We start from the raw sequence: 27721 nt of genomic DNA on the forward strand, positions 1-27721 counted from the left end.
CCACAAAGTTCGTTAATTGGGGTTTTCTGTCCTTGGAGCGATACACTGTCGATCTCATTTCTGAGACGTTTGTATTCCTTTTTGCCTACTTCATTCACTGCATTTTCATATTTTCTCCTTTCATCAATAAGATTCAACATCTCTTCTGTTACCCAAGGATTTGTACTAGCCCTCGCCTTTTTACCTACTTGATCCTCTGCTGCCTTCACTATTTCATCTCTCAAAGCCAACCATTCTTCCCGTACTGTATTTCGTTCCCCCGTTCTTGTCAATCGTTCCTTAATGCTCTCCCTGAAACTCTCCACAACCTCTGGTTCTTTCAGTTTATCCAGGTCCCACCTCCTTAAATTCACACCTTTTTGCAGTTTCTTCAACTTCAATCTACAGTTCATAACCAATAGATTATGGTCAGAGTCCACATCTGCCCCTGTAGATGTCTTACAATTTAAAACCTGGTTCGTAAATCTCTGTCTTCCCATTTTATAATCTATCTGAAACCTTCCAGTCAATCCAGGCCTCTTCCACGTATACAACCTTCTTTCATGATTCTTACACCAAGTGTTAGCTATGATTAAGATTTTCTCTGTGTAAAATTCTACCAGGCGGCTTCCTCTTTCCTTCCTTACCCCCATTCCATATTCACCTACAACTTTTCCCTCTCTTCCTTTTCCTACTATCGAATTCCAGTCCCACATGATTATTAAATTTTTGTCTCCCTTCACTATCTGGTTAAAGTTCGCATTTAAAAAATGAATAATTTCTTTTATCTCATCATACATTTCTTCAATATCTTCGTCATCTGCGGAGCTAGTTGGGCTATAAACTTGTACTAGTGTGGTAGGCGCCGGCTTCGTGTCTATCTTGGCTACAATAATGCGTTCATTATGCTGTTCGTTGCACCTTAACCTACTCCTGCATTACATCTATTTGATTTTGTATTTATAACCCTGTATTCACCTGACCAGAAGTCTTGTTCCTCTTGCCACGGAACTTCATTATTTTCGAGAATATCTAACTTTAACGTATCCATTTCCCATTTTAAATTTCCTAAACTACCTACCCGATGAAGGGATCTCACATTCCACGCTCCGATCCGTAGAATACCAGTTTTGTTTCTCCTGATGACGACGCCCTGTAATGATTAATTTTAAGGAAATAATATGTTATTCTACAAGAAAAACTAAAGAAAAAGTTCATATAAACATAAGTCCGCATATGTTTAGTTACGGAGTTAAGGCTAATAATTTTGCCTGAAATTTAGCAACTTCGCTAATATGAATCCATCGCAAAACTGTACGAGGTTAAAGTAAAGCATGATTTCCATTTATTTTGTTGTTACTGGTCTGGTGAATTTAATAAAACATGTCCCAGACGTGTATCTGCAATAGTTTTTCAGAACATCCAGAGAAGCAAAGATTATTATACAAGTAAATTTGTTTATTTTCCAATAAGAATGTAGAAACGTTTATGTCATTGCTGGCAACCGTTAGCGAGTTGTTTCAGTCTTTCCTTAACCTTGAAACGAGTGAGTTTTCTGTATTGTTCAGTGAAATAACATAATAATAACGGGGTATTTAAGTGAAACCATATAGTAACTGTTGTAGTTTGCTATATACATCGTACCAAATATAAAGCGAATAGTATAAATAAAAATATGTACATATTCTGGGCCATTGAAGATACCTTGCAAAGAATAAAGACGAAACGAGTGTGGCACAAAAAATTGTATTTCATTCAGTTGTAATTAGATGGTCCAAAAGAAAAATCAAAATACCACAATATCTAATCTTTTTTTATGAAAAATGCAGTATTCTTGTTTTTAATTAAACGCTGCACGTGTAATTCCAGTTTTCATCGCAAATATAAATTCTTGATTGTCTAAGACGGTCTGAATTAAGAAAACATAAATTAAATGTTAGGCCAAAATGAAAAATCGAGTACTATTTATTTAGATTACATCCATTGTTTTATACCACAGATGTGATCTCACACGAACCGAAGTGATACGCATTGTAGAAACATGGGAAACAATAATTTTCACGGCAACGAGCACCACTCAACTGCTGTATTCTTACAGCTGTCACCGTATCATTGCAATGTGAACCCAACAGAACTGATCTGGTACCAAGTTAAGCAACTTGTCACGAAAAACAAGACATTTAAGCAACCAGACGTACTGGAACTAATGCACGAACCTTCGTCACACGTCAATGCTGAACGCTACCGGATATGGAACAGGTCGTCATAAAAGGAGAAAATGAGGCGCTTGGATAGTTTCATTGATTCTATTGCTGATCGACTCGTTATCAATGTGGCAGATGACAGTTCCTCTATTGATATGTACTTCTCGGATTCGGATATGGTAAGAGTTCAAAATTACCGGATCACTGACACTACGTAGTTCCTCCAGTGGCTTCGGTATTTAGCTGTACGATGAAATCTATGCAATATCCTTTTGAGTCACACCCAGAGCGAGCAGAAAAAATACCCTGTGTTTAAGTTAGCAATTTTTATTACTCTTCTTTTTAATTACAGTACTATGTTAGCTAAGAACGAGAGTACGTTATGCTTTCCGTCTATTCCCCTAAGAAGCGTGAGGATTGCTAGAATTTTGTCGAATATTATTTCATTCTGAGTCTCTTTTTTACGTCTTAACTGCAACTGCTCACTGCAGATTGTTTAGATCAGCTGGCTGGCCAGTGTTGTTCAAATTAAATGCGCTGATAAAGCTGTTGTCCGGTATTATCGCTCAGTCGATGTGCGTATAACGCACAGCATAAAACTTACCCCTATTAGTGTACCTAACTGTACTCGATACAGTTCGAATTTCGCTCTACGTGAAACGAAATCCAAAGACATTAAAGCAAACGCGCAAGACTACATGGTGTAATGTTACCATGAGGTTTATTCTCACGGTGAACATAATATAGTATCGTATACACAAAGTGTAAAAGGGCAGTGCATTGGCGGAGCTGTAATATGTATTCAAGTGATTATTGTGGAAAAGTTTCCGACGTGATTATGGCCGCACGACGGGTATTAACAGACTTTGAATGCGGAATTGTAATTGGAGCTAGACGCATGGAACGTTCCATTTCGGAAATCGTTACGGAATTCAATATTCCGAGATCCACAGCGTCAAGAGCGTGCTGATCATACCAAATTTAAGGCATCACCTCTCACCATGGACAACACAGTGGCGGACGGCCTTCATCTAACGACCGAGAGCAGCGGTATTTGCGTAGAGTTGTACTAACAGACAAGCAACACGTGTAAAATGTCCACAGAAATCAAAGCGGGACATACGAAGAATGTATCCGTTAGCACAGTGCGGCGAAATTTGGCGTTAATGGGCTATAGCAGCAGACGACCTACGCGAGTGCCTTAGCCAACAGCACAACATCGCCTTCAACTCTTCTCCTGGGCTCGTGACCATTTCGGTTGGACCCTAGAAGACTGGAAGACCTAATCAGATGAATTTCGATTTCAGTTAGTAAGAGCTGATGGTAGGGTTCGAGAGCGCCGCAGACCTCACGAAGCCATGGACGCAAGTCGTCAACAAGGCACTGTGCAAGCTGGTGGTGGGCTGTGTTTACATGAAATGGACTGGATCCTGTAGTCCAACTGAACCGATCATTGACTGAAAATGGTTATGTTTGGCTATTTGGAAACCATTTTCAGCCATTCATGAACTTCACGTTCCCATACAATGATACACCATGCCACTGGGCCACAGTTGTTCACATTTGGTTTGAAGAACATTCTGGACAGTTCGAGCGAATGATTTGTTCGCCCAGATCTCCCGCACGATGAACGTATCCGTTAGTCCAGTGAGGCGAAATTTGCCGTTAATGGGCTGTGGCAGCAGACGACCTACGCGAGTGCCTTTGCGAGCAGCACGACATCGCCTGCAGCGCCTCTCCTGGGCTCGTGACCGTATCGGTTGACGCTAGACGACTGGAAGACCTGGTCAGATGAGTCTCGATTTCAGTTAGTAAGAGCTGATGGTAGGGTTCGAGAGCGCCGCAGACCTCACGAAGCCATGGACGCAAGTCGTCAACAAGGCACTGTGCAAGCTGGTGGCGGGCTGTGTTTACATGGAATGGACTGGATCCTCTAGTCCAACTGAACCTATCATTGACTGAAAATGGTTATGTTTGGCTATTTGGAAACCATTTTCAGCCATTCATGAACTTCACGTTCCCATACAATGATACACCATGCCACTGGGCCACAGTTGTTCACATTTGGTTTGAAGAACATTCTGGACAATTCGAGCGAATGATTTGTTCGCCGAGATCTCCCGACATGAGTCCCATCAAACAGTTATGGGACACAATCGAGATGCCAGTTCATGCACAAAATCCTACACCGGCAACGCTTTCGCAATTATGGACGCCTAGAGAGGCAGCATGGCTCAGCGTTGATGCAGAGGACTTCCAACGACTCGTTGAGTCCATGCCACATTGAGTTGCTGCATTACGTCGGACAAAAGGTCTGGTAAGATATTAGGAGGTATCCAATGACTTTTGTTGCCTCGGTGTAATAGGTACGTATCCAGGTTACTTGTAAATAAGCCACTACCATTTCAATTCTTACGCTTCATTCGACAACGGGATAATAGTCCGGAATATCATTTGCTTGTACTTCTGGTATGCTGATGCTCGGTTCAGTACTGTAAAATCTATTCCAAGTACCTATGCAGGGGCACCACGTGCAGGAATCAGCTTCAGCCTGGACACATGGAGAAAGGGGTCATCTGGAATTCCTTGAACAGACTACGGACCGAAGTCGCAAGATCGAGGGACAATCTCCTTAAATGGAACTTCCAAATGCCAACACAACACTGTGCGAATGCGGTGGATTGCAGACAGCCTGGTATCTTTTGAAATGTAACTCACGCCCAACCACCTGTAGCATGAACGACTTAAAGGCTGAAGTACCCAATGCTACCAAAGTTGCCCAATTCAGGGTGAATACTGTATAGTTTTTGTTGTGTCTAGACAAGACAGCCTAGACACAATGAGAGGAAGCCGAAAGGCACGCGCTAAGCTAAAGCAGGATGGCGTGAGGTCTGAAACAAGATACGTAATGAATGCTATAAAGAAAAGTACGTAGCTTCTGGAATACTTAACTTTAATCCATCCTTTTGGTACATTTGGAGATTGTGGCGATACAAGTGAGACTCTTTAGATACATGCAATGTTACTAATGGCGCCTTGCTAGGTCGTAGCCATTGACTTAGCTGAAGGCTATTCTAACTATCTGCTCTGCAAATGAGCGAGGCTTCGTCAGTGTGCATCGCTAGCTACGTCGTCCGTACAACTGGGGCGAGTGCTATTCCGTATCTCGAGACCTGCCTTGTGGTGGCGCTCGGTCTGCGATCACACAGTGGCGACACGCGGGTCCGACATGTACTAATGGACCGCGGCCGATTTAAAGCTACCACCTAGCAAGTGTGGTGTCTGGCGGTGACACCACAGTTTTCTTTGTATGTATTGTACATGTTTTCATTTTAGTGTATTTCTGACACGAATAAAGAAAGAAAGTCCGGAACATTTTAAAAACTGTAGAACAAATTATTTTCTACACATCCTTCAGTATCAATATCACTTGGAATCTTTGCATGGAATGTAAGCGTATTAGTTCTTCTGCAAATATACGTGTTATATTTTCCTTTTTCTAACATGTTCCACAGCCTCGACAATCTGCTATCTATATTTTTACGGAACAAATGGCATATCGAGTCTAATCTGAATGTGTTTCTTCGAAGTAACGCTTATAGTTTCAGGTTATTGAATTGATCCAGGACTCCCAGGTTTTCCAGAATGGGAATTCTTTTACATCGAACAGTCACTAGCTATAAATAATTATTTGCTTGCCAGGACGTGCATCAGCGCCACTTTGGCAAACGTGTGCAGTGCGAACGGGAGCTGCGCCCGCGGTCCGCTAGAGCATTCACATCACGTTCACGTCCAGCCCGGCACCAGTAATGGAAGAGTGTTGTTCCTCGGCGAGAGATGGTCCTGATTTATTGCGCAGCCAAATGCAAATCGCGTGCGTGTGTTAGTGGCTTGGCAGTGCCACTGCGGCCTCGCAGCCATCCTTGCCGTCAGTCACTAATGGTAGTAATCACACACTGCCGCGGCGAGGCTTCATCTGTAGCTTCATGGACACACGACTCATTTGTCAGTAGTTTGTTTATGGTGCAAGGCGATTCTCGCCCTTTGTTTACCACTTTTCTTGGCAACAATGGAATAACCGGCAGCTCCGCGGTTTATTCGACATCGACATACCTCACTCTAAAAATTATAAGGGAAATTCGGTCTTGTAACAGTACGCACTCGGGATTTTTCCGTGTTGCTCCACCTGGCGGGAAACAGACATTGTCTCACCATTAAGCAGCGCGCAACGATACTATAACCGTATGTTCGCTCTTGTTCCTCTAGTCTTTCTTAATATTGAGATAAGAAAGCATTTTTGTTAGGACCTGAGTTATGCAACTAGTAATTTAAACGGTTTTAACCAAACAGTCACTGCAATTTAATTAATTGACTTAGCTGTCAAATCTGTACAGTATTGCTCCCTTGACCACATAGCAGGAGCTAACGATACATGTGTCAACCATATTTTTCATCTAGTTGGTTACAGCAGCCTATATTTGTTGAAAGACATTGTAAAGGTTCCATTTCGGTTGTTACTAATGAATGAAATTTTGTGTAGGAGTACTCACCACCGCCGCGGTTTATTTAGAAGTGCCTACTGATGGACAGCAACACTTGAGAAGGCAGCAGAAGCATTTGAAGTAAGGGGTATATTCCCGTACAAGCCTAATGTCTGTTCAGAGAAAAATTTTGTTCCTTCGCGTGCTACTGCGAAAGTCGAAACTGCTGTTCACACGATAGGGTATAAAGACGCAACTGGAGATAGTGCTCCAGCGAAGTAAATACAGTCACTAACTTCTACGGAAGCACTAGAATTCAGTGCTAGAACCGTGAAAGCTTGCTAGTTCTTTTCTGACACGTCTTCTGCCAAAACTGTCGTCAGTTGACAGAAGGAAGCTGACTATCAGTGAAGAATGTTCTCGATCAGAAAAAGGAGACCGAAAACCGAAATGAGGAGAGGAAAAGTAAAAAGGTTCTTCTACAACAGGACAAACTCATTCTGCAAAATGTTAAGCGCTCACAGCTTTTTAAAATATATATGCCCGTGGTGCGGATGTGATTTCGATTATGACTTGATACAGTGTGATAAACGTAATAAATGGTGGCATGATGAATTTACTGAGTACATAGGTGTTGTATCTTATCTCTGTGACCATTGCAAAAGTATTTCACCTGCGAATCCTTACTCAACTGAATGCGTACTCTTATCCACCTATGCAGGTAGAATATGCAGTTTGCTTTTGCACGCTCGCTCTTGTTGTGTCTGTCATAAGGCCATAAACGCATTTATTTTTATAAAGTTTCACTTGTAGAAGCTTAAATGACAGATTGGTAGATAAATAGATTACACTAAAAGATTAAGTGCATCCTCGCATTTTTCCTTAACTAAGTAATTTCATCCCAACTTCGCTTAAGATAAATAATTTTTCCAAGACATTATTCTCATGTGGTACCACAGTCTTTCCACTTCATTATTAAGCTGTAATGTTTGTAATGGAACGCCTCGTCATCAACATTATCTCACATTTTTCGAAGGCCTTTGCCTCCCCGATACAAACTACTGAACTACTGAGCGAGTCGACGCAGAGGTTAGACAATTAATTCCATTTGGGGGGACGGAAAGCAACGATACCAATACACTTTCCTCAGGGACAACTGAAGTTACTTCTACATCTATCGATGACTCGCCATCCAGGATAACATTCTGCGTACTCCTTATCAAGAAATTCTCAGTCCTGTCGCATATTTCATGTGATACCCCATACGATCGTACTTTCGATAATAAGCGTAGGTGTGGTACTGAGTCAAATACTTTTCGTAAGTCGAGAAGTACCTCAGCTATCTGACTGCCTTGATCCGTGGCTTTCAGTACGTGTTTGTCATGTGAGATAAGTGCGAGCTTCGTTTCACATGTTTTCGGAATCCATGCTGGTAGTCATAGAGGAGATCATTTTGTACCAGAACCTCGTTACGTTTGAGTTCGTAATATCTGTTTATTGTAAAGATTTAATGTTACATAGAAACGAACAATATCGACTGAAAGAGTAATACGTATGCGAGAATTTTCGAAATACGATTTAGCAAGTAATATGAAAATGCAGTGATTAAGAACGTTAATGCATTGAAAGAAGTAGAACAAAGGATACTAAATGGCTATGAACAAATAGGCATGCAAATGATGTCTACAAGTGTCTGCAAGAAATTTGGACTCTAACGAATTTTCAAACAGTGGCGGTTAAGTCATACTGAATGATGGCAAATATTTCGCTATTCAGTACTTAATATCTTAAAATGTCATTTCAATAGCTTTTAAGGACGGGGAAGAGCAGAGTCAGGAGAGATAAAACTTTTCTCACAGACAGGCTCCCCAAAAGTTATGAGGGGCTCAGGAAACTGGAGTCCGAAAGTTCAAAACTAAAATGTCGACTTTAGTAATCTACCATGTCACTTTCAGCCATTGATAATAACAAGGCAACTCGCTAATGGAAACGACGCTGTCGATTGTCGACTAGTAAAATCGTCAGAAGATCAAAACAAATTGCAAAACGATTTAAAAAAGATATCTGTATGATGCGAAAATTGGCAATTCACCCTAAATAACGAAATGTGTGAGGTCATCCACATGAGTGCTAAAAGGAATCCGTTAAACTTCGGTTACACGATAAATCAGTCAAATCTAAAGGCCGTAAATTCTACTAAATACCTAGGAATTACAATTACAAACAACTTAAATTGGAAGCAACACATAGAAAATGTTGTGGAAAGGCTAACTGAAGACTGCGTTTTATTGGCAGGGCACTTAGAAAATGTAACAGATCTGCTAAGGAGACTGCCTACACTACGCTTGCCATCTTCTTTTAGATACTGCTGCGCGGTGTGGGATTCTTACCAGATAGGATAGGAGGAGCACATTGAAAAAGTTCAAAGAAAGGTAGCTCGTTTTGTATTATTGCGAAATAGGGAAGAGAGTGTCACTGACATGACACAGCCTTTGGGGAGGATATCATTAAAATAAAGGCATTTTTTGTTGCGGCAGAATCTTCTCACGAAATTCCAGTCACCAACTTTCTCCTCCGAATGCGAAAATATTTATTTGACGCCGACCTACATAGGAAGAAGTGATCGCCGTGATAAAATAAGGGGAATCAGAGCTCGTACGGGAAGATATAGGTGTACGTTCTTTCCGCACGCTATACGAGATTGTAATAATTGAGAATTGTGAAGGTGGTTCGATGAACCTTCTGCCAGGCACTTAAATATGATTCGCAGAATATCCATGTACGTGTAGATGTAGATGTAGACTCTATTTTACTTTCTTGTGACGTCTGACTAATCAAATCACACACAACCATACACAATGTTGACCAGGAAAATTACATCATGAAATGGTATTCAGTAAACGTCAAATTGGCATGCTTAGATATTAAAGTGACTAGCATATAGCGAAATTACGTGAAGCAGATAGGAGCAACACCATCTACATTCTGTGTCTAAGGAAATATCTGGTGTTTCAAAATAAAAATCTGGGTTTCAAGGCTTTAATTTTTACGTTCAGTTTACAATTAAAATTAATGTAGCAAGTGAAAAATCAACTCAAACAGCCTTGTTTGTATACCCGTGTGCATGCATATGCACTGCTTCCTGTGTCTTACGTTTATAAGGCGCTTGTAGTAAAGATGGCGATTACTGAATAGAAAGATTTTTGTGTTTTGCAGTTTGCGAGGACTGCATCTGTTGTTACTGCAACATGCATTCCACATTAAGTTCCACTGTAATCATTTTACTAAGGTTTGAAGCTCCTCTTTAAGTACTTCCTCGATTGCGATTTGAAAACTGGGTTGTTTTGAAAATTAGCCTGATGTAAACACAATTAGTTTATTTTTATATTTACCCAGATATGTTTCGACACCTATGTGTCATATTCTGCGGGTCAAATTTTTACTTCTTAAAATTACATCCCTAACTGAATTGTATTATTATATACTGGCTTTAGTGCTCGTTTTTGTTGTTCTTTTCGACAGCATGTCATCTGCAAAATTTTTCGTCCTGTTTTTCACTGGTTGGTGTCTCGATCAACTGCTATTTTGTGCATTGTTTTCACTCAGTTTTTCACAAATATCCGCTTACTACTTCACCTCACATGCACTTTCACAAAATGTGGAGAAACGTGATCTGAGCAGACGCTTCTAACAAAATACAACAGGAAAAAAGTTAACCCAAAGAAGATGACATATAAGTGTCGAAATATGTCTGGGTAAATATAAACTAATTGTGTTTACATAACGCTGATTTTCAAAACAACCCAGTTTCCATTGTAATCCTCCAAGTGGTAACAATATCCCTAGACTGTATCATCAGTTTGATGACATCGGCTATCTTTGTAAAGGGAAGAGTGCAGGACGACCAGGAATGACTGAATAACGTATTGAGCGAGTGAGACTCTTCCACACATAGCCTCAAGAAATCAATCCAGAAGGCTAGGTGTGAATTAACGGTTCCAGTGGCGTCTGTGTGGAGACTTTTAGGGAGATGGTTACAACTATGGTCTTATCGTTTGCAGCTGTTACAAGCTCTAAAGCCTACAGACTATTGGTTTACGTGACAACTTCATAACCGATATGTTGCTGCATGATGATGAAGTGGAAATGTGAACACACATAATGGGTGCATCTGGGGGTCAGCAAATCCCCACGAAATGGTAGACACCCACAAACAGAATTTTTTTTGGTGCCATATTCCAGGGGAAAGTAAACGGATCTTTGTCGGTGAAACAATTGTAGCCGGTATTTCTTGACCTACTAGAACTATGACTCTTTCCTCAGTTGGAAGAAGCTGAACCACAGAACTTTATTTGGCAGCAAGATGGTCTTAAAACCCCAATATCCATTTTGAAACACCTGATATAGCGCAGCGAGTTTTTCATACAGAAATCCCATTTGAATGTTGGTTATTTGTGAGGAGATCGTGTTATGCGTCGTGCTAGAAGGAAGAAAGTCTAACACCACGTGTTGGATTCCGCCTGCTTACCATTGCACTCCAACAGCCTTTTAGCTAAATCTGTTTCGAGACTTTATATGTTTTACCTCCAAATAACCCCTATTAACTCCGCTTTCCAGAGTTATACCATCATTATCAAATGTCACAAACATCACTCCTTATGAAGTCATTATCAAACAACATTAAAAGCCGTTGGTATATAGAGAATATAAACCACATATGCGGTTCTACAAGACGATGCACATCGACATCAAAGAACAAATTATACAAGTCGTGGTAATAATGCAGATGAGTTGCGAAACGCACTATTATGTTTATTACTCGGAAATCTATAAACTGCTAATTTTATTAATTTACCAGTAGTAATGATTCTACCATCAGCCACAAGGACAGTTGTGCTCATCTGCTCGACTGCTGGACTGTATAATTAGCGCAGCTGACAGTTGGATGTCAACATACACCAATATGAATATGGGTCGTACTCTCCTCTTAAATGTTACTGTGCTACAATGGTTTGTAATAACAGCTTCATAGCAAGTGATCTACAGTGATTGGACAAATATATGGAAACATCACGAGAAATGCATGCTTGAACATAAATTTAAATGCTAGTCAAGCCTCCAGATGGCATTGTTGTGCCACAAACAGCACCTGTGCAGTGTCCTCAATACGTTCCATATGGTGGGTGCTTCCTCAATCAAGGTAGCTGAAGTGTTTGGTGCTTCAAGGGGCACCTATACTGCATACAAGGGAATCAGAGAAACATCATCCGCTAAGTCACAATGCGTACCAAAGCGTGTGTTGAATTATTGTGATGGATAGTCATTTAAGAGGACTGTCACACCAAATAACATAATGACAACTGAAAACGTCACTGCAGAACTGAACATCGCACTCACAAACTCTGTCAGTACCAAAATAACACGAAGGATGCTCCATAAGGAGGGATTTACACGACATGCTGGAATTCCAAAACCACCCATCAGTGTTTCAAATGCCCATAATAGGAACACATGGTCCTGGAGTTACACAAATCAAAAAAGTCTTGCATCACGTAGGTTCCGAGAGTTCTGGAACCTGTACAGAAAATTGGAATAGAAATCGACATAAACATCATTCCCGCCCTTTTTATTGCTCATGAAAACCACACATTGCATGTTGTACCAGCATACAGCAGGACCTTCGGAGGTGGTGGTCCAGATTGCTGTATACACCGGTACCTCCAGTAGCACGTCCGCTTGCATTGATGTATGTATGCCTATATTCGTCGTGACATACTATCCACTAGATCATCAAGCCACTGTTGGTCCAGATTGTCCAACTCCTCAACGGCGATTCGGCGTAGAGTGGTTGGTTGGTCACATCGTCCTTAAACAGCTATTTTCAATCTATCCCAGGCATATTCGATAGGGTTCATGTCTGTAGAACATGCTGGCCACTCTAGTCAAGCGATATCGTTATCCTGAGTGAAGTCATTCACAACATGTGCACGATGGGGGCGCGAATTGTCGTCCATGAAGACGAATGCCTCGCCAATATGCTGCCGATATGGTTGCACCATCGGTCGGAGGATGGCATTCACGTATCGCACAGCCGTTACGGCACCTTCCATTACCACCAGCGTCGTATGTCGGCCCCACATAATGCAGGGAACCTCCACCTTGCTGCACTCGTTGGACAGTGTGTCTAAGGCACTCAGCCTGGCCGGATTGCCTGCAAACACGTCTCGACGATTGTCTGGTTGAAGGCATATACGACACTCATCGGTGAAGAGAACATGATGAGCGGTCCATTCGGCATGTTGTTGGGCCCATCTGTATCGCGCTGCATGATGTCGTGATTGCAAAGATGGAATTCGCTGTGGACGTAGGGAGTGAAGTTGCGCGTCACGCAGCCTACTGCGCACAGTTTGAGTCGTAACACGACGTCCTGTGGCTGCACGAAAAGTATTATTCAACATGGTGGCGTTACTTCAGGGTTCCTCCAAGCCATAATCCGTAGGTAGTAGTCATCCACTGCAGTAGTAGCCCTCGGGCGGCCTGAGCGACGCATGTCATCGACAGTTCCTGTCTCTCTGTATCTCCTCCATGTCCGAACAACATCGCTTTGGTTCACTCCGAGACGCCTGGACACTTCCCTTGTTGAAAGCCCTTCCTGGCACAAAGTAACAATGCGGACGCGATCGAACCGCGGTATTGACCGTCTAGGCATGGTTGAACTACAGACAACACGAGCCGCGTACCTCCTTCCTGGTCAAATAACTGGATCTGATCGGCTGTCGGACCCCTTGCGTGTAATAGGTGCTGTTCATGCATGGTTGTTTACATCTTTGGGCGGGTTTACTGACATCTCTGAACAATCAAAGGAACTGTGTCTGTGATACAATATCCACAGTCAACCTCAATCTTCAGGAGTTCTGGAAACCAGGGTGATGCAAAACTTTTTTTGATGTGTGTATAAAACCTGAACTATAAGGGACTAGAAGAAGTCGTTTGGTTGGATGAGTCTTGTTTCACATTGTTTCCAACTTCTGCCCCAAGAGTGAAACATGGCAGAGGTCCGGTGACGATTCGGGCAGCCATGTCGTGTTGGCTGATGAGGTCCATCCCAGCTCGCGTCATCCATAACTGGTTTTGTGAACACAAAGGTAAATTGCCACATCTCCTCCGGCCAACACAGTCAACAGATCTCAATATTATTGCGCCTTTGTTCTCTACTTTGGGAGTAGGCTACATGATCGCTATCCACCTCCAATGTCGTTACCTGGAGTTGCCACTCTTTTGCAGGAAGAATGATAAAAGTTTCCCTTGAAAACTATACAGGACCCGTATTTATCCATTCTGAGACGATTGGAAACTGTTTTGAATACCAATGATTATCTTACACCGTATTAGGCATCGGAATGTTGTGTGTCTGTTTCCATATTTTTGTCCACCCCCTGTATGTGACAAATTTAAATCGGAGTTGAACTCTCAAAACTATTTCATAAATAAAGGATTTAGGGGGGGGGAGGGGTGTTTGAGCTAAATTCGTTTTAGATTTCCGCATTTAATCAACTCCATGTTTGATCTCCAAGTTCATCTCCACGACGAAAAAGGTCCAGTAAAGTCTACTTGAGGAGAATTTCTGTGGTTTCCACTGCATGAGAAGGAGACTTTCCTTCAAACAGCTCTAGCTGCATATAGCGCAATACTACTATCAAGAGACATTTCATGTAATGCATTGTATGGACACCCACCATTGCACTAATTATACGTGCAGCTCTCTCCCAGCTTTCCATGCGTGCTACTGATCTACAAACCTTATGCTGGGCATCTTAGCTCCACTTACTATACTTACCATAACCCCCAATAAAGAGAGAAAGGACATTTCATACAAATCATAGGTTTTGAGACCTGAGGAATCCAATACTTTAATACGAAGAATACGTTTCTTAAAAGATTCAGATAATGAAACGTAAAGAGTTGAAATTGCTTCATTTGTTCTAGGTGTGGGTTGACGCCGCTACACAAGTGTTTTTCTCTCTCGGTCCTGGTTTTGGTGTCCTTCTCGCTTATGCATCATACAACAAGTACCACAACAATGTGTACAAGTAAGTATGAAATACAGAAGAAATATATTACTGAATTATTATTTTTATGGGCTAAACTCAAGTTATTTTGCAACAGGTTATCAAATTTCTATATTGAATAAAAATAATTATCTTTACATAAAACAGATTTTCACCGTACAATATGGGTATTCAAGAATGCTTTTGCAAAATTTAGGGCAGGTTCCTTATGCCAAAACAAAAATACAAGTTCACATAAACATCTACCCGAAAATACTTCATTTTCGAGTTACTGATGAAAGTTAACATTCAACAGCTTTCCAGGTACAACCCAACAACTTCACTTACATATGCACCCGTTTGACTCATTGTATCCTAGACAGCATTGTGTTGCCAGGGAGACTTGTTTAATTCGTCATTCGTCTGTGTTTAACCTGTCCATTGTGTATATATACTACAGGTAGTACGTTAACTGGAACTGTTCTGTTGAAGCATGACAGAAATTCATTTCGTGAATGAGCAGACGTAATTTTTATGTATGGCCACCTGAATGGTAATGGAGGCGAGGCTACAGGGCTGTATCAGACAGTGTTTCCAGACCGAGGGCAGTCGAGTCGTCGAATTTTGGTGTTATGTATCGCCACGTCGCTGAGACAGGATCCATGGCATAACAGACCATTGAGGAAGGAAGAATTTCTCGTATGCCTGACCAGAAAGAGGGTGGTCTCTGGGCTGTCGAAGAATAGCCTGGTATCACCGCAGGGCAAGTGGCTCTGGCATGTGATACGTCGCCAAGTTCATCACGGAGGATACTTCATGAGCAATTCGTATATCCATATCATCTTCAACGTGTGCAAGACCTTACGCCTGCCAACCACCCACCAAGGGAGAACTTTTGCCGACTGTTTGTTGCACAAATTGCCAATCTGTTGTTTGTGTCTTTAGCTTTGTTTACAGACGAGGCAATGTTTGGAAGAGATGGAATAACAAAATTCCACAATCAACATATATAGGCCAGTCACAATTCGCATGCTACAGTAGAGGCATGCAGTTTAAGATTAATGTGTGGGCTGGACTATAGGTGACTGCCTGGTATGGCCATACGTTCTCCCAGTATGTCTTACAGGTGCTGTCTACAGGAACTTTATTCAGAACACACTCCAAGCCCTACTAGAAGACGTGCCCTTGTATATAAGAACAAACGTATGTTGTATGGATGGTGGTGCCCCAGAACATTTCAGTCTCAGTGTTTGAGATGCACTGGATGGTGTCTACCATGACAGATGATATGTAAAGGAGGACCAGTCCCATGACCTGCACGTTCCCCTGACAACATCCTTTGGATTATTATCTCTGGGGCACATTAAGCAATTGGTCTATGCAGCAGACCACCTCCATGCAGGAACTCTCCATCAACATTCCTGGGGCACCGTCCAAAACCATTGGGGAGTGTTTGAAAGGCTGCGACAGTCCATGATTCAATGAATGCATGCACATTTGAAACAAGAGGAGGGAATTTCGAGCATTAATAGTTTATGTGTTGATGAGCTCGAATCACCTAAATTATAAACTTTCATTAATAACTCAAAACGAAGGATTTTCGGACCTGTATCTGGTTTATATGAATTTTTTTCTTGTTTTGGTGTAAGGAACCTATCCCCAAAGTGTTATAAGAGAAAATTTGCGTAGCCTTTATTAATTACGACTTTATGGGAAGATATTTTTTCTTATTTTACAGGGATGCTCTGCTCACCAGTCTGATCAACTCGTGCACAAGCTTCATAGCAGGTTTTGTTATCTTCTCAGTCCTAGGATATATGGCTCACGCATCAGGACGCCCCATACAGGACGTAGCCACTGAAGGTCCTGGTCTTGTATTCATCGTGTACCCAGCTGCCATCGCCACTATGCCAGGATCGATCTTCTGGGCCCTGATTTTTTTCATGATGTTGCTCACATTGGGTCTCGATAGTTCGGTATGTACTGTATTCTTTTCTTAATGATTATCGTTCAGAGTACAAGTAATCTTCCGAATTGATGCTGTTAACAGTTGAAAAATATTTTAACGGTAGATAAAACACGATTCATTCAGTCAGTAACACAATTTACTGTATAATAGGGTTGGTTTAAGGTCGCACTGGGACTATAGCAGTGCAAGAACGTGGGGTCCCCTACTCAGCAACATGTACTGATAGTTTTTAAACATATTATTTTGCTTCTTTATTATATGAGAAGGTAACCTTTAACAAAATTTTCATTACTAATTTAAGCACTAACAGATCCTGGGCACTTTGATTTTTGAATTATTATCTGGCCAGGATAATAAATAGTCAAGACACTAAAACTACCCTGGTAATTTTTGTTTTTATGGGTCTTAGGCCGTGGTGAAGGCGTACTTCCCTGTGTAATGTTTCGGCTTCCAGCGGTGAAAACATCATTAGAAGCTGTAAAAATACAGTTAGAAAACAAATTTAAGCAGGCTTAGCAAGCCGAACTGTTTATGCAAGATGGAGAAAAATTGTGACATGATGCCAGTAGGAGCCAAAATTACTAATATTGTGTAGGTCGACAACGCACCATTTTTAAACTACGGAAACTTGCACCACGCGCTCCGATTGGCCGTGGGATTGCTCTGTTGCCGTTCGTCGGTTGACGGGCAGTGCTATGGTTGTCGGGTCACACATACAAACGTCTCTGGCAGGCAAAGCAATCGCTGTCATGCGTTGTCCAGACCATCTGGCAACATGGCAATACCGCAGCCAACCGGAGTGCATGGCGCCAAGTTTCCATAGTTAAAAATTTGCGTTATCGACCTACACAACATTAGTAATTTTGGTTCCTACTGGCAACAGCTAACCAGGGTTAAAATTTCGTGACACAATTTTCTCCACCCTGTATATATCCATGCAAATGTCGATTTGTGCCGAAGATCGCAGAGTCGGCCGACTTGGGTTATAGCTGTCACACACGTAACTGCGTAGTGTAACTGTGTGCTTGACGAGCACCCATGCACAAGTGTGCTTAAGTGTGTATGGGGTAAATTTGCACAAGCATCAAACTGCATAAGCAGCTTGGTGCTTGATCGAATTACGACATGCATGCTTGTGCCAGCATTCACGTGTGTGCAATCTTGAGTGTGTGTCCCAAGAATAGGGAGGCTTGTGCAAGCATCCGTCAGGGATTTAATTTTTGTGTGTTATTACCAAACTACACTCATGCTGATAAATTAAGGATAACTGCAGAATGTGGTGCCACACAACATGGCACTACGCAAAACTGGCGCTAATAGCATAGGCACATAGGGAACACACACGACACAGATTTGTAAGTCCACAGTATTGGTGACAAGTTGAGGAAACCGTCCCGAAACACATGTGCTACAAAACGCCACTGTTTCCTGCGCATGTACCCCGACATCAATACGGGATATGATCACCATGCACACGGACAAAGGCCGCATAACGGGTTGGCATACTCTGGATCAGGTTGTCGAGCAGCACCTGGGTTATAGCCTCCCATTCTTGCACCAGTGGCTGTCGGAGCTCCTGAAGTGTCCTAGGGGTTTGAAGACGTGCAGCGATACGTTGACCGAGAGCATCCCAGACGTGCTCGATGGGGTTTAGGTCTGGGGAACAGGCAGGCTACTCCATTCGCCTGATATCTTCTGTTTCAAGGTACTCCTCTACGATGGCAGCTCGGTGGGGCCGTACGTTATCATCCATCAGGACGAAGGTGAGACCCACTGCATCCCTGAAAAGGCTGACATACTGGTGCAAAATGACGTCCCGATATACCTGACCTGTTACAGTTCCTCTGTCAAAGACATGCGGGGGTGTACGTGCACCAATCATAATCCCACCCCACACCATCAAACCACGACCTCCACACAGGTCCCTTTCAAGGACATTAAGGGGTCGGTATCTGGTTCCTGGTTCACGCCAGATGAAAACCCGGCGAGAATCACTGTTCAGACTATACCTGGACTCGTCCGTGAACATAACCTGGGACCACTGTTCCGATGACCATGTACTGTGCTCTTGACACTAGGCTTTACGGGCTCTCCTGTGACCAGGGGTCAGTGGAATGCACCTTGCAGGTCTCCAGGCGAATAAACCATGTCTGTTCAGTCGTCTGTAGACTGTGTGTCTGGAGACAACTGTTCCAGTGGCTGCGGTAAGGTCCTGAGCAACGCTACCTGCTGTACTCCGTGGTTGTCTGTGGGCACTGATGGTGAGATATCGGTCTTCTTGTGGTGTTGTACACTGTGGACGCCCAGTACTGTAGCGCCTGGACACGTTTCCTGTCTGATGGAATCGTTGCCATAATCATGAGATCACAGTTTGTGGCACACGGAGGGTCCGTGCTATGACCTGCTGTGTTTGACCAGCTTCCAGTCGCCCTAGTATTCTACCCCTCATAACGTCATCAATATGTGTTCTTTGAGCCATATTCAACGCGCAGTCATCATTAGCGCGTCTGAAAACGTGTGCACACTTACTCGCTGCACCGTACTCTGACATGCAGCAACACACCTCTGCGTATGTGGACTGCTGCCAGCGCCACCGTGCGGCGACCGCAGGTCAAATGCACCGCATGGGCATACCCCGAGGTGATTTTAGCCCGCAAACCGCCCACAAAAGCGTTGTTTCACCATGTATCAGCAATATTCTTAATTTATGGGCATGAGTGTACATTCTGTACAAAGGTTGCGCTCTAATGCAGTGTAAGTCAAAGAATACAACATTATACGGAGAAGTGAAGAAATACGGGAATATTGTGAGTCAATTTCCATAGTGCAGATAGTTAATAGTAATATTTTCGTTCCCTTAACCACTCTTTACTCCACAAATCACATTCCGTCTTTTTTTCGTAACACAAGCAAAAAGGCTGTCAAGGCCACTGTATCGTCGTCAGAGCTATACATTTTTTCATAAACAAAATGATGCTTGTACAAGCATGCATGAGCCGTATGGAGGTGCGCGAAGTGTGTGCATGCTTCTGCAAGAATGCTTGCACATTTATGCGTGTCAAGAGCAGTTACATGTGTGGCCGCCTTTATGGAGCTTGTAGTGGGAAGGAGTTGACGATGTTTGCTTTAGGTACGAGAGTGATCCCAAAAGTAAGGTCTCTAATTTTTTAAAGTATAAAGAAACATTTATTTACAGTAAATTGTACATAGTTTTGAAGATTGAATATTTTTATGTTTTTCCACATAATCGCCATTTAGATCGATAAATTTTTGTAAATGCTGTAGCAGTTTTTGTATGGCCATGTCATTCCAGCCCACTGTCTTGCTTATCGAAGAAGCTCCGGATCTCATCTTTCACCTCGTCGTTAGATGGTTCAAATCTCTTTACACAGTAACCATCTTTCTCCTACTACACTCTTGTACTTAAATTTCCGACTTAGCTGAAACCAAGTCAGAATTCATTAAGCATACCAAAGGATCCCAAATTCCTCAACTCAATCTCAAATGAAGTGTCTTTCATGTCATTAAAATTCTTCAATTTCTATAAGTGATCAAGAACTTCTTTTTAAATTAATATTTCAACAATCAACTTGAAACTTATAGTAACCAAAATTGTTTGTAAAACAAAACGAAATACACAAATATTAAAAGATGCAGTTTTGAGATCTTAATATTGATATTCACACATTGATTTCAACTACATTTGTAATGTATGCAACGGCACAAATGAGTTTCAGTTTATCCATGATAAAATGGTTATACATTCTTTGTTGCTAACAAACTCCAGTGTGATTTACAATGTACGTTATCGCTTGTATAATGTTTATTTGCAAATATGTTAAAGACGTGACTTTTTGACTCACTGTTCCAAGGTTATTACGAACAAGACATTTCACAGTTCAGCGCCTGTCTTACAGTAAAACTTGAAGACATGATAAACCGCAGTCCGCAATTGTGTCATCTTTAAACACAGTTATAAAGTATAAAATGACCATCACTAGCTGCCTTCCAATGTAAATACCGCTGAACTATGCATATTCTCGAAATTTTACACTAACCAACATTTATATTAACATTTCAGAGACCATGCACTTGGAGGAATATTGGGCCTAGGAAACCAGCCGTTTCTGCCGTTACTTAAAAGCGTTTCTGGCACGCATGTAATAGATGAATCTTATAGAGTAGTACATACTAAAAGGGAGCCAGGCATCAAGATTTATTTTTCATACCTACTTTAGTTCTTCGATAGGTCTCAAATTTTAAAATAATGGCAGAAAGTATAATAATTTCCCCCCCCCCCCCCAAAAAAAAAAAAAAAAAAAAAAAATTGAGGCGAGATTTTGAGCAAATTTCTTCCTCTTGAGCTTCCAAAATTACTTGCACACTCAACAAACGTGACGTATTTGTAGCAGAATTACAGAGAACTACGGAACCTATAGAGTACACGCAAAAAATTACGTCAGTAATCATATTGGCTCAGCATTAACGACAGTAGCTCTTACGTTAATTCTAGAAATGGACAAAACAAGGCAGCACCAGTCAAGAGGTGGGTTGCGAGACTTCCATACATTGTTGTTATATGAAATGATTCCAGTTTTAAAGTGACTGGTGACTCGCGCATCAATAAAATCGCGGCCCGACCTCTACTCGGGCGTGGTCTCTGTAACACAGTCGCGGCCCGAGCTGTGTTCGGGCTTGGTCTTCAGAGTGTTAAATGCTGCCTGCCAGATAAATAAATAACTATTCCACAAATGAAGATAATAACTGGTATAAAGGTACCAAAAAATATATTTATACAATTGTTTCTACACCTTAAGAAACATCGCATTTTGAAGATAATAATAGAGCACCTGTAAACACTTCAGTCATCATAGTTTTACTAGAGCGTAACTAGATTATGGTCGAAAGGGCAGGGGTTGGGGGTGAGGGCGACGATGAAGGGCACAGCCGCCACGGACGAATTGAAGCAGCCCCGCGAAAAAATCTTTTGGAAACGAACGAATTACAGAATATACAGTCATCACATACTCCTTCTGCTTTCCAGAAACCCCACCACTTCTTATCCAGACTGATTTCTGATTTCCGTAGTTGAGTACCGCCTGGGCGACCAGATCGGGGCATATTTTTCCATTTGAATTACTAATGACAATTTTGAGCAAATTTTTAAAAGATATGCAACTATCGCCGTTTGGGCGATATTTATGTTGATCAACACAAGTTGTGAGTGACATAGGTAAATCTTTATGCACTGATTTTAATTTAACCTTCCGATAGATGCGCGTATCTGTGAGATACGCGACGACAATGTTCGTTTCGTTTCCTTGGAAAGCGGGAGGGAGGGAAATCCCCCCTTTGTTCAAGCCTCCTCTTCAGTCCTTCCCGCTGCCCGCTGCGGTTAACAGCAAGCTAGTAACACGTGTTTCGTATCTTAGGAGTACGCGCGACCCTCGGTGTAAGTTTGTAACTTTTCATTTTCCATTATTTATTGTTAAATGTTTAATGCTTATTAGTAATTTAAGGGGAGCCGGAGGTGGTCAAATCCAAAAAATTACGATTTTTTTTTTTGCTACCGAAAATTAATTGGAACATTCCTCTTTAATGTAAACTTTGAATTATTGTTCTACGCGCCCTAGAAGTGGAGTTATTACCATTTTCCCCCACGCCTGCAGAGGAAATGGGCGGCCGCTGAATGCATCTAACACCCTCTCGTGACTTCCTGGCGAACTGCTTGGGATTTTCTCGGCCTGTTACGCATACAGCGCCTTGTGTTACGCATACAGCGAGTGTGCAAGGGTTGGCTACATTGTATTCTGTGACAAATGAAGCGCTAAGATCGTATGGGTGCACGGCTTCGAAGGCTCAAACTAACTTTGCGTTCAAGTAAGCTCAGTGATGGAAAGACAATAGGAGGGAGAGGCAGGCTTACTGATGAGGTGATTGAACGTCTACAGAGATACTATGGGTATGCTATAAGGCAAAATACTAGTAATGTTAGTGACATGCGAAATGCAGTGTGGCCATTGTTCCTTCATACTGCCTCTTCCAATGAATACCCTCAACACAGCCTGTGCCCAAAAGATTCCTGGTGCAAATGTAATGCAAAGAAGGACTATGATCACAAACATGGTTTGCCAGCAGCTGTGATAAATGCAATAAAACCAATTTTTCATGACTTAGCACAGCCAGAATTGTTACACAAGTGTCTACATGGAAAGACGCAGAATCCTAATGAGAGCGTAAACAATTTGATTTGGAAAGTGATTCCTAAAGGGCTGTTTGTAAGCATAAAAACACTGCACTTTGGCATTTATGATGCAATAGCAATCTACAACCAAGGGAACAGTGTGAAGTTCTGAAGGCATTATGATTTACAGCTGGGGTGAACACTGTACGAGCACTAAGAAATATTGACAGAGAAAGGATAAGAGGAGCAGAAAGAAGAGAAAGGCCTATGAAGTATGATGGAACAACAGGCCAGAAAAGAAGACAGAAGAGGAAGCTTTTGGAGGATGAAGAAGAAGACCCTGATAATCCATCCTATAGTGCAGGAATGTATTGAGAAACTTTGATAGCCATTTCCCGTAAATTAGAATTTTTCGAATATAAGGAACATTTTCTCAAAATCCACTCAAGCTAGAGAGATGAAATTTTTATACAGCACTCCTAGTGGTCAAACTTACATTGTAACACAGCCATTTGGCAATATGTTCAGTAGTTTCATTTCAGTTCAATTATAAAGCAATTATTTGTAAAAAAATTTGGTTCATTAATAAAAAAAAATAATTGAAAGGAAACTAGAAAAGATACTCCAAAATCCCTCTGTCATAACTACAATAATAAACCACTCTATATGTAAAAAAAATTCAAATTTTTCTATTTGGTAGTTTATTCATAAATGTTCCTCAAACGTAGTGATTTTAACATGGGCAGCATAGGCACCTCCGGCTCCCCTTAAAGTATTGCACATGGAGAATTCACATGCATCTCGAATCGACAATGAAACTGAACTAAATTGTATGTGTCAGATACGCGCGACCTTCAATGCTTGCATCATGTTATTTATTCAGTTTCGTTTCATATTTATTTCTTAGGCGCTATGGGGGACCAAGAAATGTACAATTTAAACAATCCTTTGGATGTTGAAGCTGCGATAAATGCAATTCTGCGCGATACCGACGATGAGGATGATCAGGACAACAGTTTTATAAAGGACAGTGACACTGATGATGAAGAAGAGCACTTATCGGAAAGAGATGGAGACTCGGGATTCTGATACGGACCTGAGTGCTCAGTTCAGCTCACAATATGATGAAGATGAGAGACATTTCAAGCTGTTCAAAGGAAAAATAAAAAAATTGTCGAGGTTTGGTCATGGCAAAAAAAAAGGCAAGGAACAGGCAAAGGCGAGGTAAACAAAATATTTCACTTCATCTGCCCAGAGTAATCGGACCTGCGAAAAACATGACTAATACTGTAGATTCATGGAAATGCTTCATCTCTTATGCAATGATTCAACGTATTGTAGAAAATACAAACAAATTTATTTTTACAATACAGGGTAACTATTATCGTTCAAGGGACTCTCAACAGACAGACACAAAAGAAATGAAAGCCTTATTCTGGCTGCTTTATCTCATTGGGGCGTACCACGCGAATCGTCTGAATCTCGTCAACTTATGGCGGGTGGATGACCTCCTAACGAACGAATGTGTGCCGGAACATCTTAAAAGGAGACGTGATAAAGTAACTGGACACCTCCGTATAAAAGTTTTAAATGTGTTCGCACACAGAAGATGAACACCAACAGTGACAAGGAAGAAGAGAAGATGAGCAACCTCAGGAGCCTATGAAGAAAAGATGCAGGCCATGTTTAGTTTGTAAGAAAACGAGAATCACCCGTTTCAAATGTCGAATATATAGACGTATGTTTTGTTTATGTCATTCAAGAAGTGTTTGCATTGATGGTATGTCAACTTCTAAATAACTTTAGTATAATGAGAAACCAAAATTTCAAGCATAATCCTGTATAAATTTGACACTCGTACATGGAAAGTAAGTATCAGTACCTCGAGAAGCTGTGGGAAGAAAATGTGTGTTTTGAAACATAACTTTATTTTTAATTAATTTTTTTTACCTGGCTTTTGTTTGTATAACCCACGAATAATATCTAATATTACTTTTATGATAAAAATTTAATGTTTAAATAGACATGAAGTTTATTAACAACAAATGGTATTTGCGAGATACGTGCGACTGCCCTTGTCCGACTAGAAGGAGAGCCTGTCGGAAGGTTAATCTCATTTGTGGCTATGTTTACCACTCCGCTGCCTTGTGAAATACTGAAATATTGCAACTCCAAAGTTATACCAGTCTCCAAATGAAAACTCCAGTGCTAACTTTAAACTGCTGCAGATAGGTAATTAGGCTATTGTAATAGCACATCCATATTTTTACAATAATACTGGTGTACGAATTAAAATTAGTTTTCCTCTTCTTTCATGTTACATATTTACCTGTAATTAGGAACTATCACAATAGCACTTGGAACAAAAGCAATAAATGGCAGCACTTACATTACACTCAGCAGCAATTAAGAAGTGAACTGATTAACAAAATGAAATAACTGAGCTCAAGTAAGGCCAAGAACGTGAAGCAGCAATGTCGATACATGGAAGAACTTTGTTGTGGTGTGTGCCACCAACACTGGCAGTACATGAGAGACTGATTGTGCGACATCCGGTAGATGACCCATGAGGGAGGTGTGTTGACTGCTCCACCATTTCCACACATTGTTCATAGAGACGACAGCTGCCCGTGCCTGGTCGTTAACCAGTCCCAGCCCTCCATCATGCAGGGGGAGGATGAGAGTGTAGTAAAACACTTTAAATACTTGTCCTGTGGATAGGTGACAACCAAAATCTGTCTGAAGCCTACAACCTATCACTGCCAGCAGGGGGTGGGCTTGTGCAACCTGATTGAGTTTTGACGCCACATAGTGGCTCAGGTATTCCAAACGCTGCAGCTGTTTCAAGGCCTGGGTTAGGTTCTGGTGCATCAGCAAGTGTACGATCTGGAGTAATTGTCGATAGTTTGCCACAGTCATTCCACTCACATCCTTCATGAAAGTCTCTCCCAAATATTTGTGATCAGTAACTGGTGGGAGAGGGTGACAGCATCCGGCCCGAGACCATGTCCAGTATTCAATGCTGCCAACTGTCTGTGCTGCTTGATCCATTTTATTATGCAGCGGACTACGTCGGTGGAACAAACCAGCTGTAGCAGGTCATTGGTGTACACCCTATGCAGAAGGTGATATCCTGCACTTTGACACCAGATAGCCTGTGGTTGAGAACCTTGAGGAGCCTCATAAAGGTAGGAAGAAAGGGGCAACATTGTCGTAGAGACCACCTAATGGGTACTGGACCAGAGTCTGTCCGTTGCTATGGATCTGAGAGGAAAACCCATATAGTCCATCACCCGGAGGAGAATGTTCTGGTGTGCTCTGTGGGAGGCCCGATCGAAACCGATGGAGATGAACGTCATTCTCACGCAGTACGCCAAGGTGATTGCTGCTAAGACCCTGCAGTCGCCAGTGGCCATTTGTATGCTGGCATCTCCTCACTGTGACATCTGTTCTGGGGCAAGGATCATTGGCAATGTCATATTATTGCATCCTACCAAAAGCGTGGTGAAGATCTTGTAGTCAGCTTTCAACATTGTAAGTGGCCAATAGCCATTGACCAATTGGCCTCCTGCCGGCTTGTGTACTGGTAGGAGAAGTCCTTCAACGAAACTAGGCAGTCCAATGCATTCCGGAGACCTGAGTTTGCAGAACATTATAAGGCAGCGGAGCGTCATGAAGTTTGGAAGGTCTGGTAAAGTCCAATTAGTAATCCATCAGGCCCTACAGATTTTTTGATTGCACCATTGTCCAAGGGAACCCTCATCTCTTCAGCCAAGACTTCCTCTGTCAACGCTGTTACTGTTGCTGTGTTGATAGTCAGTGTAAGCTCACCTGGTCGCGACGTTTGGTGGTGCCTAACAGTGCATAAACATTAATGAATGATCCAGAATGAGATTTTCACTCTGCAGCGGAGTGTGCACTGATATAAAACTTCCTGGCAGATTAAAACTGTGTGTCGGGCAGAGACTCAAACTTGGGACCTATGCCTTTCGCGGGCAAGTGCTCTACCATCTGAGCTACCCAAGCACAACTCACGACCTGTCCTCACAGCTTCAATTCTTCAGTACCTCGTCTCCAACCTTCCAAACTTCACAGAAACTCTTCTGCGAACCTTGCAGAATTAGTACTCCTGGAAGAAAGGATATCCTGTGATGGCGGGCAGAAGCATACATTGCAAGTGTCATAACATCACAACGAATGTGGCCCTTCCAGTGTTGTTCAGACCTCAGTAGGCCTAGGACTGGGTCCTGCCCAGTTTCGATGTCCTCAGCCCACAACACAGGCACAGAAATCTGTTCATGTTCCATAAGGACCTCCTGGTTGATAGGAGGGACTGAGCAGCTTTTAAGCCTGCACTGGAACCTTCCTGCTGACCACTGTTCACAGCAGAGGACTGGCAGTCAGATGCTGCCTTTACTGCCATGTGTTCCACAAGGGTGTAATCAGTATCAGTGGTGTCAGCCTCATGGTTGGCATCCTGCAGGATCAGTTCTTCTTCCTTCAGCGAGTTAGAGCTGTCGTGTTCCGACCCTGTCGTGTGGTGTCACTTTTGGCGTTTAGATGAAAATTGTTTTCATGTGTAGCCTTCTGTGTCAGACAGTGGCATTGATTAACGCGTCACTGGCACAATGGCTTCAGTTGGTATGATAAGTGACTCAATTGCTACCCTGCTGTCAGCAGTGTCTACAGTGCTCACTGGTATCAAAGTCATCGTAGAGTGTTCTGCCACTAGCGAAGCTGACTGATCACCCAGGCATCAGTACGCGGCAGGTTGTTCTGGTACAGCAACATTGATCTGTTGTGTCTGGACAGTTGGAGATGTCGAGAGTGCCGCTATTAAATCACTGGGAGGATTG

The 27721-nt window shown here is 42.1% G+C and overlaps 1 protein-coding gene across 1 annotated transcript in view; it reads left to right on the forward strand.

Annotated features, from left to right (window-relative positions):
• Positions 1-27721, forward strand: part of LOC124550003 (sodium-dependent dopamine transporter) — a 552321-nt gene that overhangs the window by 440540 nt on the left and 84060 nt on the right. Inside the window, exons 8-9 of the mRNA XM_047125279.1 lie at positions 14651-14754; positions 16451-16688. Of these exons, the coding sequence (XP_046981235.1) occupies positions 14651-14754; positions 16451-16688 (342 nt within the window). The remainder of the gene's footprint in view (positions 1-14650; positions 14755-16450; positions 16689-27721) is intronic.

The sequence above is a fragment of the Schistocerca americana genome, chromosome 1, assembly GCF_021461395.2.
Source record: "Schistocerca americana isolate TAMUIC-IGC-003095 chromosome 1, iqSchAmer2.1, whole genome shotgun sequence".
Lineage (NCBI taxonomy): Eukaryota > Metazoa > Arthropoda > Insecta > Orthoptera > Acrididae > Schistocerca > Schistocerca americana.